This window comes from Microtus pennsylvanicus, chromosome 1 (genome assembly GCF_037038515.1).
Source record: "Microtus pennsylvanicus isolate mMicPen1 chromosome 1, mMicPen1.hap1, whole genome shotgun sequence".
Lineage (NCBI taxonomy): Eukaryota > Metazoa > Chordata > Mammalia > Rodentia > Cricetidae > Microtus > Microtus pennsylvanicus.
Window position 1 is genome coordinate 82,396,492 of NC_134579.1, and position 15,110 is coordinate 82,411,601.

Sequence of the window (15,110 nt, forward strand, 5' to 3'; positions counted from 1 at the left end):
TGCTATGGAAGGAGGGGACCAGAGAACCGTTGGGGCTTACTGGTCACCAGCCTAGCTCCAGGTTCCAGGACAGACTCTGTCTCAAGGGAATGAGGTAGAGAGGAATAAAGTAGGACACCGTATGTCCTCCTCTGGCCTCTACATTGCACAAGTGCCATGCACACATACAGAGACAGACAGACAGACAGACAGACAGACAGACAGACACACACACACACACACACACACACACACACACTGGTTCATTTGATACACTGTTTATTTCACCAGGCCCTAAAGAAGCTTCTCAGAGTTTCCACTCTCCCACCTGGTCCAGCCTATGCTAATGTCCCGGGATCTAGGCCCAGGCTGTGGCCCCATACAAGAAATATCCAATGATGCACGTGCCATAGCCAAGTCACTATTGTGATTTCAGTGTGAAATGTCCCCCATGCCCATTTGAATTACTTGCTCTCCAGTGGGTGGAGCTGTTTAGCAAGACTGTGGAAGCTTTAGGAGGAAGCGAGCCCCAGGAGTGGACCTTGAGATTTTGTATCTCAATCCTATTTCCTGCCTGCCCCTTTTCTGCTTCTTGTCTGTAGATACAATGTGACCAGCCAGCCACCATGCTTCCTATACCAGGATGGACTATACTCTCTGAAATGTAAATCGCCCCCCAGTCTTCCCTCCCTCCCTCCCTCCCTCCCTCCCTCCCTCCCTCCCTCCCTCCCTCCCTCCCTCCCTTCCTCCCTCCCTCCTGTGGCTTCTTGTCAGGTATCTCATTACAACAGCAACGGGAACAACAACTAAGACCTCTGAGATCTACAGTCACTTTCCATTACCTGTTAGAGGTTAGGTTGTGGACTCTTCTTGCCCCCAAGTCAGTCTGGTTCAATGCCTAAGCTGGAACAGTAAGCAAGAATCTGAGACAAATCTCAAGGTCCAGGGGGACAGGTTCATTTCTGAGCACACAGTAGGAACAATGCTTAGAAGTCACATAAAAAAAATTTTTTTTTCACTGCTGGGGATAGAACTCAGGGCCTTGCATATGCTCATCAAAGGGCAATGCCCTCGGACCCTCACTGGGGGCAAGGTGGTTCTAGGCAGGCTCTGTACTATTCTGTGGACCTACCCTTTTTACTTTTTATGGCAATATAAGGTTTCAGTAAGTTGCCTAGTCTGACCTTGAACTCCCTCTGAAGTCCAGGCTGCTCTTGAACTTGTGACCTCCTCAATCAGCCTACTGAGTATCTTGGGATGACAGTCTTCCACCACCAAGCTGGGCTGAGATTTCCAGACAGCCCTGTCTATGCCCACGTCTTGAGCAGAGGTGGTGATCTATCCTGTAGGGCTCAGTTTGTAGTGTATACTGTCACACAGAGCCCCTGCACACAGTAGGACTAACCGAGGTGCCTAGGCCGTAGGAACTTTTTATTTTTTTTTTACTTTGTATAAGTGTGTGTATGAGAGGCTGTATGTACGCAAGAGTGCAGAAACAGCAGGTCAGAAAAGGCCACCAGATCTCCAGGAGCTGGAGCTACAGCCAGCTGTGAGCCACTTGGGACGGGTGCTAGGAGTCCAACTCAGCTCCTCCGCAAGAGCTGGCCATTTTGTGCCCCTTCTTTAGTGGCTGTGGGAATTCAATAGGGAAACTAAGGGATACCTGAGTCATTCTGGGAGCATCTACAAGCCAGGCAAGAAGGGACTGTCTTGTCGGGCGCCAGCATGCGGTGGACCCACATGCGAGTTGCCACTGCAGTGGGAGAAGTTACAGGCACTTTCAGATTCCACCCTGCATGCTGAACAATGTGGTGAAGAGCCCCTGAAACCCAAATAAAGGCCCCGGCTGCTTCCAAAGGGTAATAGTTTATTAGGGGTTAGGTACAATAGTTGGTCAAAGGTCATCAGTGCAGTTCTGCCCTCCCTTCCGGGATGGCAAGTCAGTCCAGTGTGTGGGCCTTGGAGCCAAGGGGGAAGGGCCCAGGGAGTGTCACAGTATAGCAGCAGGAATAGGGGTGTGAGCTCCCCCTCAGGCCCACCCTCATCCTGGTCCAGAAACAGGGGTCCCCAGTCAAGGTCCTCAGGCATCTGCTACCGAGCTGGGGGTCTCCTGAGGCAGGAAGCGTCGCTGCCGGAGCACGGACTTCTCCTCCTCCTGTAGAGACAGGCATGTTATCCAGACAGGGTGAATGCCACCCACTTTGTGGCATCTACATGACAGTCACAAATAAAACTGCCCAACCCTCACCACTCAAAACCAGTTTCATCCTGGGTCTTGCTTGATACATGTCACCTCGGAGACAACTCACTGCCTGTCCCAGGGACACTAACACTCTCTGATGGTTAATTTTATTTGTCGACTTGACACAATCTGGAATACCCTGGGAATGGAGAGTCTCAATAAGGAAGTATCTAAACCAAGTTGTCGTGGGAAGAGGTGTCTACTGTAGGGGGCACCATTCCCTAGTCAGGGCTACACAGTGGGGAGAGTGAGCTGAGTGCAAGCACGCATATGCCTATTGCTGTCTTCTGACTGCAGACCTAATGTCATCATAATTTCATCAGCTCTGCCAAGCTCCTGCCTCCTTGTCTCCCCTGCAAAGACTGAACGTAACCTTGAATTGTGCGATAAGTAAACACTTTGGAGAAGTATTCTGACATAGCAACAGACCTGAAGCCAATGTGGGTTTAGTCTATCAGTTCCAAGGCATGAGTCTTCAAACTTGTGCTCTCATGCCACCCAGCACCACCCTCTGATGTGGGACTCCCCTCTGTATGCTGTGAATACCATTGGTTAATAAAGGAACTGCTTTGGGCCTATAGCAGAGCTATAAGGGAACAGAGCTAGGTGGGGAAAACTAAACAGAATGCTGGGAGGAAGAAGAGCAGAGTCAGAGAGAAGCCATGTAGCCTCCTACGGAGACAGACATGCTGAAACTTTACCCGATAAGTCACAGCCACGTGGTGATACACAGATTAATGGAAAAGGGTTAAATTAATATGTAAGAGTTAGCCAATAAGAAGCTAGAGCTAATGGGCCAAGCAGTGATTTAATTAATACAGTTTCTGTGTGATTATTTTGGGGCTAAGGGGCCGGGGACCAACAAGCGACCTCCTTACTACAACCCTCCAAGACTTCCATCATACTCTCCAAGCAGTGGCACATGTGACCTGCTGGGGACTGTCCATTCTTACCACCTCTGAGGCAGTGCTAGGGCTGGCACCCTCTGGGGAGCCCCCTTCATCCCTTGAGCAGTCAGGTCCTGCATCTTCCTCATACTCGGTCAAGCAATCCGATTCCTCCCCTGGGGTGGGAAACGCAGGGTACAGGTAAGGAGACACGGACTCTGGGCTGGTATTTCCAGTCACGCATGCTTCCCATCTCCAGGCCCAGCAAAGCCCTCACCATCAGCACAGCCATCAGAGACATAGCTTGTTGGAGGCTCAATCCGGGACACGATTTCGGCCAAGTCAGTGAAGCCAGAGCTTGGGAAGGCGAGTATCTGTGGGGCAGGGTGGGTGAGGCTTTGGAAGTGGGGGTGATCTGCGGAGTCTAAAGAACTCAGAGGGGAACCCGGAGGTAGTCCCTGAGACTCGGATGTACTGGATCATCTGAGGTTTCCAGAATAGAGGGGCTAGGGGTTCTGGAATCTCTGAATAAGATTGGCCTCAGCAAAAGCATCGAAAGCTTACATCTGCACGGCGACTTTCATTAAGGTCTGTAGACCGCCGGTCTGTGAGCATTTTCTCAATGACTTCACCTCGGGTCCAGCCTCCAAACACAGCCTTCCCATATTGGTAACCCACATCCTGTAAGACACAAGGAGGCTAGGACTATATCTGATACCATTCCCTGCCCCTGCATCTACACACAGCTTCCTTCAACATGCCTTAAGTGCTTGAGTTCTGGGAGAGCAGACATGTGGATTAAGTCTATCACGGAGAGACAGGTAGCATGCCTGCCCATAGATTTCCAGTTGTATCCCTGTCAGACATTACCAGTCAACCTCTTCACAGTCTTTCCCACTCAGCCCCATGCGGCATTTCAAGTATCCACTCACACCAGACGGCAACGTACAAAATTATTTTCAAGGTCTGCAAATATGGAGTCTATTTGTGAATAGTGTCATGTCCCATGTCCACGGTAGACATTAGTCCATTACGGTACACCCTTCCAGCGATCACAGCAGGGTATCAGACATTTTAACATGGGGCCTCTGGGAGCAACTACTGATCAATTTCAAGTGATGTGAGCTAGTATACAACATACTGCTACATCTCTCTCCAGACCCATGGCAGACATTACTAACCGATCACTGCTTTCATTCTCCACTCTGGCATTAGAAACCACTCCACAGTGCTTCAGGGAATGTAGCTACCATAGAATACACGCAGCCATATCCACATTGCATCTACTGCAGACATTCCCGTTCAATCGCCGATCAGCTTCCCACAGCCCACCTACTCACATAGATCTGGTCAAACTTTCCAAAGTCCATGGTCTTGAAGCAGTCGATGGATGGGCGCAGGTACTCGCAATAGGAGCTGGACTTGACAACTTCCAGCTGCCGCACACACGACACATATGCCAGGCGGGACTGGATCTCAGCCATGTCTGGAACCTTCACCTTGTCTGCCCAGGGATTTAGCCGTTTCCACAGCAACCACCAGCCAGACAGGCTGTCCCCATAGGTGCTGAGATCTGTCTCATCCTGGCTTCCCACGTCGATGGCAATGACTGTTTTGGCCCCCATGCTGCGGGCGATGTCCGCTGTGGAGCCAAGAGGTCAGCAGCCCAGGGTAGGGATGTCCAACCCAGTCCCACAGATACCACAATATAATACTAGGGTGAGGTGTGGGAGGGTGCATGCAAATGGCATGGTGTCATGCAAATGACATGGACATTTATGCAAATGAAGCCAGGGGGAGAAGATGGTTCGGTGAGGATGGCGGTTATGTCTGTGGCTGTCTATCTGCATGTCTGTGTACTCCAGAGACTGTCTAGTAGGCAATCTCAGCCCAAGGAAATTCCTGACTGTCTATTCAGAGTTTGTTTCTGGGTATGCATGTCACCTGCCCCTCTAGCCTGAGTACTTGTTGGAAGCAGTATGTCTGTCTCCTGCCTGCATCTCTGGCTAGGACTGTCTGAATGCATGTCAGCAAATGTCCATCTGTGTGTGTGCTTTGTGCAGGCTGGAGGTCAACACTGAGTGTCTTCCTCTTGGTACCTTAAAAATAAAAAAGATTAGGCCGGGCACATTAGTGGGGGCACATGTCTTTAATCCCAGCACTTGGAAGGCAGAGACAGGTGGATCTCTGAGTTCAAGGCCAGGCTGGACTACAGAGCGAGTTCCAGGTCAGCCAGGGCTGTTACACAGAGAAACCCTGTCTCAAAAAAAACCAAACAAACAAAAAGTTAAAAAAGAGTTATGTGTGTATGTGTGCACCTGTGTGTGTTTATGTGTATTTGTGTACAGTGCCCCCAGAGGCCAGGGAGGTGTGAAGTCCCTGGAGATGGACTTCCAGGCAGTTGTGAGGATGTGGGTGCTGGGAACAGAATTCAGGTCCTCCACAGGGGCAGTGCACACTAACTGCCAAGCCCTCTATCCAGACCTGTACCTTCTTTCTTGAGTCAAGGTCTCCCACTGAGCCTGGAACTCACTCATTTCACTAGATTGGCCAGCGAGCAAGCCCTAGGAAAGCCTCCTGTCTGCTTCCACCCCACAGTGCTGGGGTTATGGATGTCCACCACTGCACCCATCTTTTTTGTATCGATACTGGGATGAAGCTCACGTAATTATGTTTGTATCATCAACAATCATTTTTCCAGCCCATATGTGTCTGCACATCCAAGTGTGCTGGTCTCCTGTAGGTCTGTTAACATGTGCTCCACGCCAAGGGGTTGTGGTCGTATTTATGTGTCTAGCACACTTACAGCACTGGCCACTGTTAACACGTGCTCCATGTGAGGGTTGTGGTCGTATTTATGTGTCTAGCACACTTACAGCACTGGCCACTGTTGACACGTGCTCCATGTGAGGGTTTGTGGCAGTGTTTATGTGTCTAGCACAATTACAGCACTGGCCACTGTTAACACGTGCTCCATGTGAGGGTTGTGGTCGTATTTATGTGTCTAGCACACTTACAGCACTGGCCACTGTTAACACGTGCTCCATGTGAGGGTTTGTGCCAGTGTTTATGTGTCTAGCACAATTACAGCACAGGACCATGAGAAAATGATTTCAGTCCTGCCCTGAGTTTTACCCTTGTACTACGACAGAAACTGCAGAGAAGAGGTAGATCAAGGGGCATGGCTCTTCCAATAAAAGCTTAGTTTAAGCCAGGCTCCTACCTATAACCCTAGCACTTAGAAAGTGGATGTAGGAAGACTATAAGTTCAAGATCATCCTCAGTTATGCGGTAAGTTGAAGGCCAGTTTAGGTTTAACAACAACAACAAGCAGGCCCAATAAACTGGCTCAGCAGGTAGGGACATTTATTAAACCATGATGAGCAGAGTCCAACTCCCAGGACCCACCTGATGGAATGAGAAAACTAACTTCTCTAAGTTTGTCCTCTGACCACCACATGTGCTGTGGTATGTGTGTGCATGCTCACACACAAATAAATAATATGTAGTTATAAAAAAATCCTTTATTTATAAAGCCAAGTGTGGGCCCAGAAGCAATTTGTGTGCTGTAGCTGGCCAGCTCCTGGTCTATGAGACTGGAGTGTACATTTTGAGAGTGATTTTTTTATTTCATTCATTCATTCTTTTTTGTTTATGTTTTTTGAGACAGGATTTCTCTGTATAGCCATGGCTGTCCTGGGAACTCACTCTGTAGATCTACTCAGCCTTACAAGTGCTGGGATTGAAGGGGTGTACAACCACCACCCGACCAGAGAGTGGGCTGTTTTTTCAGAGCAGCACACTCATTCACTTCCCGTCTTTCCTTGCGAAGTCAGTGGGCATGCTGGGATGCAGCCTGCCTAGTGCCGTGTCTGCACAGCACAAAGGAAGCCCTGGGTTCCATCCCTAGCACCATGTCACTTGGGCATGGTAGAGCACATTTGGCATTCCAGCAGCCCAGAGGTGGAGGCAGGAAGATCAGAAGTTCAAGATCATCCTTGACTACCTATCAAGTTTGAGGCCTGTCTAAAAGAAGAAAAAAATTAAGTTGGTGGATATGAAAAATTCTTGTTTGGTCACATAGACACCTTACTCTATCTGCATGTCTATACACACATATTCCATAGAGTGTGCAAGACAGGTGTGAATGAATATACGGGTCAGTGTGGATAAATTACATCTCAAGCATATGTTTATTCATATATGTGCATGTGTTCTACCTATGTAAGCACCTGAGAGAGCAGGCGTGTGGGGGGAGCTGGTGTGCATATGTAGAAGTGCATCCTATACATATTTGCACGTGGAACTGTGCATCAGTCCTTGTTCCTCGTGGGCACACCTCTCTGTGTCCACTGTAATACCTGAGGATGGAGAGGCACTTCATTTGTCTATTTGTTTACACACAGGCTTGTCTGGAACTTGCTTTGTAGGTGAGAATGGCCTCTGATTCCTGATGCTCCTGAGTCCTGGAAAGACGGGTGTGCAGCATCACGCCTGGTTTGTGTAAGCAGGGGGTAGAACGTAGAGCTCTCCTCACACTGGGCAAGTTCTCTACCAACCGAGCTATAGCCCGCCTTTAACAATGTGTGCATATGCTGAGTGTGGGTCTCATGTAGCCCAGGTTGGCCTCAAATTCGCTATATAGCTAAGGATAGCCTTGAATTTCTTTTTTCTTTCTCTTTTTGTTTTATTTTGTTTGTTTGTTTGTTTTTCCAGACAGGGTTTTTCTGTGTAGCCCTGGTTTTCCTGGAACCTGTTTTGTAGATTAGGCTGGCCTCAAACTCAGAGATTCACCTGCCTCTGCCTTCTTAGTGTGTCATTGTTGCTAGGTGGGCTTGAACTTCTTCTTCTTTTTTTTTTTTTTTAAAGATTTATTTATTCATTATGTATACAGTGTTCTGCAGGTCAGAAGAGGGCACCAGATCTTACTACAGATGGTTGTGAGCTACCATGTGGTTGCTGGGAATTGAACTCAGGACCTCTGGAACAGCAGGCAGTGTTCTTAACTGCTGAGCCATCTCTCCAGCCCTGGGCTTGAACTTCTATCATCCTGCCTCAGCCTTCCAAGTGCTGGGATCACAAGTGTGTTCTAACATGCCTGATGTGTGTACTTTTTAAATGTTCATGTTCCTGCCCACATACACTCACCTATCTGTTTGTATGTATGAGTATACGCATGCATGTGTGTTAGTCTGCATCTCCGTGCAGGCTGTGTGTCCTCCTGAGCTTGTCCATCCACAGGTTTCAGCCCCTTCAAGCCTGCATGTGCAGGAGTCAGCGTGGGCATGTGCCTGGTGACAAACACCCATGCAGAGTGAGTGGGCAGCCACTTGCCTGGCAGGTTGTTGATGTAGCCACCGTCCATGAGCAGGTGCCCATCCTTCGGGTCGCACAGCGGGGGCAGGTAGCCTGAGAGCGTCATGCTGGCACGCACATACCGCCACAGGGAGCCTGCCCGGTGGGATACACAGACACAGACACGCACAGACACGCTCAGACACACTTGGAGGCCCGGCCAGCCCGTGGGCTCGCTGACCTGGAACGTTGTTAACGTAACACCCGTCCACCAGCAGGTGACCGTCCTTGGGGTCGCACAGCGGGGGCAGGTAGGGACAGTAGGAGGCACTGGCCCGGACGTAACGCCACACGCAGCCTGTGGGGGATGGCGGGAAGGGGTGAGGTGCCCGACAAATCTCCCAACTCCCCACCCCTGGAAATGGACATACCTGGGGCCTTCGGGACATTAGTGGGTGATGGTTAGTGGTCGTGGACAGACCCAGGTGGACGGTCACTTGTGTTAACAACGTCTCAGATGCTCAGCTGCCCCTCCCCTACAGCCCACCCACACACAGCTGGCCAGCATGGCTGTAGCAGGGCCAGGCAGGATGGCACCCACCATCTTTGTGGACACGCATGGCTGAGGCAGTGATGTCTGTGGTCACATTGAAGTAAGGCAGCCACAGGTCCTAGGAAGGGGCAAAAACTGAGGTAGAAGTGGGTAGAAAACCCATGGGAAGAGACACGCAGGGCCAGGTGTGGGGGATGGACATACCTCAATCTGCTTATCCTGGAAAACACGGTGGATACTTCGATTAAAGGCTGAGCCAGTGAACATGGAAGTCACAGGATAGGTGAGGTCCAATACGGGCTCCAGTACAGAAGTCATGCTCTATGGATCAAATGGTCAGAACGATTTGCTTAGAATCACAGAGACATTACTGCTCCAGGAACAGTCAGGTACACACAGGGATTATGAGTGTTACTTGGTACCATGATGGCTCTAGGTAGAGTGTGGGATTAGAGTCATTGGCTAAGAAGTCACGGAAGGGTCATCCGAGGTCCCAGTGATGTTTCTGAAAGGATCTAGCCAGAATCTCCAGAGCACGGAAACCTGCCCACACTACCAGATCAGGCTATGGCATCCATCATCGCAGGTCTCCCTGCCCTTGGGGCACCGAAACCCCATCTCCTTATACCCATAAAACACACCTTGGCCCACTCCCGGGCTCGTTGTTTAGTACGGCTGGCACTGCGCTCCTCCGCATACAGGGCTCCGATGAACGAGCCGATAGATGTGCCACCCACAAGGTCGACTGGTACCCCTGCCTCCTCTAATGCCTTCAGCACCCCAATATGTGAGCAGCCTCTGCAGAATGGAGGGAACCCAGTGACAAACTGGGGATCTGCTAGGGCCTATCCCGAGGAATTCTGCTCCCACTTCCCGTCCTGGCAAAGAAAACTATGACCAGCTAGCTACCAGGCTATGGGGTCTCTCCCAGGTAATAGGCTCCACCCACTGGGAATCCTGGCCCCGCCCCTTAGGATTCCCCAGTAAGGAAGCTGTGTTTTTGAACAGGACCCTGTCCCTTACCTGGCTCCGCCCCCACCCAGCACCAGGGCAATCGTGTTTCCTGTTAGCACCCGTGCTAAGCGGGAGAAGTCGCTGTGGCGGTCCGCACGCCTGGAGAAAACCTTCTCATACAGCTCATGCTGGGATCCAAGAGAGAATAAAGATGCATTAGACTTGGGTAACAGTGACCAGGTCTAGGGGATCACTCAGGCACATGCTGATCTTTGCTATCTATCCCCTCCTTGGTCCAGACTCTGTCTTAGCTCCCTAAGTCCTGCTTCTAGACAGAGGAGGGTGTGCCTCCTAGGGCCCTCTCAAGGCCCTGCCCACGCCCTTACCCTGCCAGAGCCCTGGTCAGTTATGAAGCACGCTGTACCCCTAAACTTCAACCTTAGGCAGATGAGACCTGGCCCCAAACTTCACCCATAAGCAGAAGAGGGCATGACATCAAGCTAGCCCACAGGTGAAGGGCTGTGTCCCCAAACCTCAACCCGAAGCAGCAGAGGGCATACCATTGAGGGCCCTTTTCCAAGCCATGCCCAAACCCCAACCCCAGATAGAGAGCAGTTACCCTCAAGTTCTAGCCCTGCTGGAAAGGAAAGTAGCCCCCAAACTATACCTGCAAGAAGAAGGTGTACTTCCTAAGGCTCTTATTCACACCACTCCCAAGCCCCACCCCTTTTTCAGGTTCCAGCCCTCACCAGTTTAGCTGGGCTTCGGCGTGAGAAAAGGCGGCGAGGGCAGCGCAGGTGCAGGTGCCCCGAGCACCAGCTGCGCATGTTGAGCCACTCCACTGTGCGCGTGGGACCCGGGCCTTCCTCCCGGTGCAGCAAAACCAACTGCTTCAAGGCACGCACGGCAGTGTTCTCCAGCATCTGCTCCAGCTGTGGAAGACAGAGACAAGTGGAGGTCGTGGATTCCTTCTCTACCCTCGCTTGTAAACTGAGTTCCCTCACAGAACAACACTGTGAGAGTGTACATGGACTTATACAGGCCCAGAAGGGAAAGGGACGGATCCAGAGGGAAGGATGGGGGTGCGTATTACTATACATAGATGCCAGACCTGACCAACGGTGGGTTCCTGGTCACCCAGGCCCACAATGAGGATGCAGTCGGCCTGGCGCAGACAACGCACAGTCCAGGGAGTCAGTGATGTGTCAGTTTGGTAGAGCACAATGCGGTGGGCATCTTCCTGCTGGGCCAGCCACCCTGACAGCCGGAATTCCTGAATGCTGGGATGAGATGAGTGAGTGTCAGCTAGGAGCTGGCCTGGGGACCCACAGCCTCTCCCAATAAACAGATAGTGTAATCCTACTGCTGGGAAGAGTTAGACAATCCAAGGTTCTGGCAATTAAAATTCATGCCAAAATGGGGATGGAGGGTGTCAAAATCGGGACTCAGATGTTGCAAGGGCATCCGTATGTTTGTTTTCACATATTTGTTTTGCATTACTTTGCTATGTGACATCATCTACAAAAATGCTAAGAACCATGTAATCAAGTTACAAATAATAACAATAATAAACCACTCATAATTAAGTATGCTTTGAGCCACACTATAGCTATGAGGGCTACATATGGCCCCAGGGTTTCTGGTTGGACACCCCTGCTACAAAGAGGATTTGCTCACATCGTCTCCCTACTGAGGCCACAGATGGGACACCTCGTTCATTAGCCCAGCATTCCAACCCAATCAGGAAGGATCTCCAATCTATACCTTCCACCCTTCCAGCCTCACTCCCCAGACCCCACACACCTATCCAGTGCTGAAGCCCCCAGGCGTGCCCGAATGATGTCGCTGTTAAGGAGGAGCGTGGGACCTAGTGGTAGTTGAGGAATGGAAATCAGGAACCCAGTTCAACATTTGGGAGGCCTCTCCTAGAACAGATACTTGTCACCCATCGCTGTGGCTCAGGATCTTCTTCCATCCCTCTTACCACCCACTCACCAACCAGGGTACATCACGGACGGGTGCATATACTGGACAGACTTCCCACTCACCAATAGCCTGCAAAGCATGCTGCAGTTCCAGAGTAAAGGCCATCATGGGCACCTCAGCACACACGGGGAGGATGGCTACAGTGGACAGATTGCTGGCTGGGTTGGTCAGTTCTGAGTGTTGTGGAACACTGAGCCCAGAGCCTGTTGAAACACCAATAGCAGACTGGCTGAGCAACTCTGTTTGAAGCAGTAGATGTCTTCTTCCCCCATTCTATCCCTACTTCCTTATCTGCCTTCTCCATCTCCTTTTCCACCCCCCAGCTCCTCTACTTCCTCTTCATCCTCCACCCTCTCTTCTACCCCTCCTACCTTATCTCCCTTCTCCATCTCCTTCCCTACCTCCCCTCCACCTCCTCACTTCCTCCTCTATATCTGCTCTTTGTCCCCTGCCTATGGCCCTCACTGTTCTCAGCTATAACTGTCACACTGAGGCCATGACTGTGTTACCCAACATACAATTCTATCCTTGGGTGTTTCTTGTTAAGATGCGGCCAGCACCCTTAATCTCAGTGAGACCCGTTATGCAGTTCTGTTGTTGCTGTTATTTTTTTTTTCTGAGACATGGTCTCATACAGCTGAGAATGACCCAGAAATCTGGCCTCCTGCATCCAACCCCCAAGAGCTGGGATAACAGACATGTGCTACTATACCCAGTTACCCATTATGCAATGTTAGAACCATTCAGACTCATTCCACTCTGACTTGGGCTACTGTGTCCCAACATCAAGCTAGACAAGAATCTACTTCTGACTCTCAGCTCACAGCCTAGATGCAGATGTCACTCTCAGCTCTCACCCAGGCCCCGCTTCATATGCACCTCCTGGTTGGTCCTTCTCTCCCATAGGACACACTGTAATGAGCTCAAATACTTTCCAAGGCCCTTTACTCCTGACCCCATCTTTCCCTCTCAAGTTACTCCTTGCAGTGGTTCAAAAGCACCAACCCTGGCTTGGGGCTACTGGTCAGTTAGAGTGTTTGGCTTAGCATGAGCAACACTCGAGATCCAGCCATATCACATAAACCAGATGTGGGAGCATATGTCTGTCATTTAAGCACCCAGGAGGTGGAGGCAAGAGCATCATAAATTCAAGGTCATCCTTGGCTATATAGTGAGTTCAAGCCCAGTCTGGGCAACATGAGACCCTGTCTCAAAACAGAACAAACAAAACAAACAAGAACCCCAAACCACCGAACCTTGTGTGGACCTACCTTTTTCTCACATCTAGCTCTAGGTCAACTGTCAAGGTTCAGCCCATAGGCCTCAGAAATCCTCTGTCCACCCCTCTTTCTCTCTTGCTTTCTGCCTGCAGCCCTGTTAATTGCCTTGCCTAATTTCCTTCTCTGTACTTACCACCTCCTGTCACTGGGATCTTTATGTGTGTTTTTTAAATTATGCCTTTTGTACCTACACGACCTTGACCTTTATTTCCTGAATGTCAATGTTCCTGTGGGGGAAAGGTTAGCAAAAACGTAGACCCTTAGGCCCATTCAGTGGCATGGCTTAAACAGATTGCTCTGTGATCTATTCTAGCTCACAGAAACCACACTCCAGTATATAGAACCACACTTCCTAGCAGGTCAGTTTAACTTCAAAAGCTACTTACCAACGTGCCCTAGTGCCATGTGCCACAAGCTCTCTTGTTATTATATTCTGATTCTTTCCCAAGATGCTCAGACTGCATTCTGTTGGGACCAGGAACCAACCTCCCTGCTGAAGACTCCACCCCTCGGACCTAAGAGATGGCTAACAGGTTGCCTCAAAGTCTGACTGCCTGAGGTGATCCCCGGACCCATACAGTGGAAGGTAGAAAGCTGATTCCTCATCCTCACACATGTTCGGGGACACACACACACACACACACACGATAAATAAGTGTAATAAGAGTGTTGCCCTTATTCAAAAAAGAACCTACCTACTAGTACACTTTAGACCATTCAACAAGCTGCCTGGAAACAAGGGCTATATATAGACGCACGTGTGATAAGGGCAGCCCCCACTGGGACAACTACCGGTCTCAATCCTGCCTCCAGCAAGATTTACAGTCAAATGTGGTTTCCTATCACACTGTTTGATAGAACGCTCAGGGCACAGCAGTCTAAATCCTCCACTATGCCCGGAGGCTGGCAAACTCACCTGGAAAGGGTCCTTGCAACTGCTGCAGATTGCCTAGAATTTTCTGGCTCAGCAGATGAATAAGGCGGGTCACAACCTGTCGCAGGGGATTGGGGGACGGTGAGAATTGTGTCAGTAAGACGGAAGTCCCCCACCTTAGCTTCCTTCGCCTGGGAGGCTAGAAATCCTGTTACTCGGTCTGCACCCTGATTAGGGCAGTCTGGCACAGGGAGGTTCCGCTCCCTGTCCTCCACCTTCCACCTCCCCAACTAGATGTACCTGTGGGTACCGACGTTTGATGTGGCCCAAGGTGCCCTCCGGGAGCTTGGCCAGCTCCGTGTCTCGCACGGCGTGCACAGTGGTGGCTCGTGGCTGCCGGGTCAGAGCCTCCACCTGGGATACAAAATAAGAATTCACCACAGGTGACAATGGGACCTGAAGAGACATACTGAGAGTGGAGTCCAGACTCCTCCCCCACCAGGACTGATTGCTTTTGACTCGCAAGAGCCAGGGAAGCGGCCTCGGTCGGGACTGAAGTTGGGCGTGCAGTCTCCACTTCCATCAGATTACCCGGATGATGAGCATGGAGGTGAAGCTATGCTAGGAGAGAGATGGGAGCTGCCCTTACCACACCAATGAGATCCCCGCGGCCATACTCCCCCACTAGCTCCTTCTTGCCGCTGCCTCGTTGGATGACGCTGCGGAGACGCCCATTGAGTACAATGTACGTGCAATCTGAGCGGTCGCCCTGCCTAGGGTGGATGAAGAGTGGAGAGTCAGGGAAAATTGTAGGTAGGGTCTGAACAGTGAGATGGGATCAGGATGGTACCTGTAGAGTGCACGACCGGCCTCTACAGCAGTCCAGTCGATGGCAAAGTCCATCTGGCGCACAAAGGGGGACATCCTCGCAGCCACCGTGTGCGCTGCGCTCAGCACCACACTGGGCTGTGCACGCATGATCCTGCGAGCAAAAAAAAAAAAAAAAAAGGGATTGTGGAACCAGGCATTCTTAGAACACATTAAAAAGAATGAAGAAAAT

The 15,110-nt window shown here is 50.6% G+C and overlaps 1 protein-coding gene across 8 annotated transcripts in view; it reads right to left on the minus strand.

Moving 5' to 3' along the window:
• Positions 1-1,833: 1,833 nt before the first annotated feature.
• Positions 1,834-15,110, minus strand: part of Pnpla6 (patatin like domain 6, lysophospholipase) — a 29,893-nt gene continuing 16,616 nt past the window's right edge. For 5 of the 8 annotated variants that reach the window (XM_075971196.1, XM_075971188.1, XM_075971191.1 and 2 more), the window contains 18 exons: positions 14,901-15,032; positions 14,700-14,823; positions 14,351-14,464; positions 14,093-14,168; positions 11,959-12,099; positions 11,714-11,777; positions 11,022-11,190; positions 10,660-10,842; positions 9,980-10,098; positions 9,598-9,754; positions 9,161-9,277; positions 9,005-9,074; positions 8,443-8,559; positions 4,449-4,750; positions 3,673-3,789; positions 3,386-3,482; positions 3,175-3,284; positions 1,834-2,134 (listed from right to left, as the gene is read on the minus strand). In XM_075971196.1, coding sequence (XP_075827311.1) covers positions 2,060-2,134; positions 3,175-3,284; positions 3,386-3,482; positions 3,673-3,789; positions 4,449-4,750; positions 8,443-8,559; positions 9,005-9,074; positions 9,161-9,277; positions 9,598-9,754; positions 9,980-10,098; positions 10,660-10,842; positions 11,022-11,190; positions 11,714-11,777; positions 11,959-12,099; positions 14,093-14,168; positions 14,351-14,464; positions 14,700-14,823; positions 14,901-15,032 — 2,284 coding nt within the window. In that variant the 3' untranslated portion in view covers positions 1,834-2,059. Of the gene's footprint in view, positions 2,135-3,174; positions 3,285-3,385; positions 3,483-3,672; positions 3,790-4,448; positions 4,751-8,442; positions 8,560-8,644; positions 8,762-9,004; positions 9,075-9,160; positions 9,278-9,597; positions 9,755-9,979; positions 10,099-10,659; positions 10,843-11,021; positions 11,191-11,713; positions 11,778-11,958; positions 12,100-14,092; positions 14,169-14,350; positions 14,465-14,699; positions 14,824-14,900; positions 15,033-15,110 lie in introns of all 8 variants that reach the window. The other 3 variants (XM_075971197.1, XM_075971194.1, XM_075971184.1) reach the window with 1 other exon arrangement.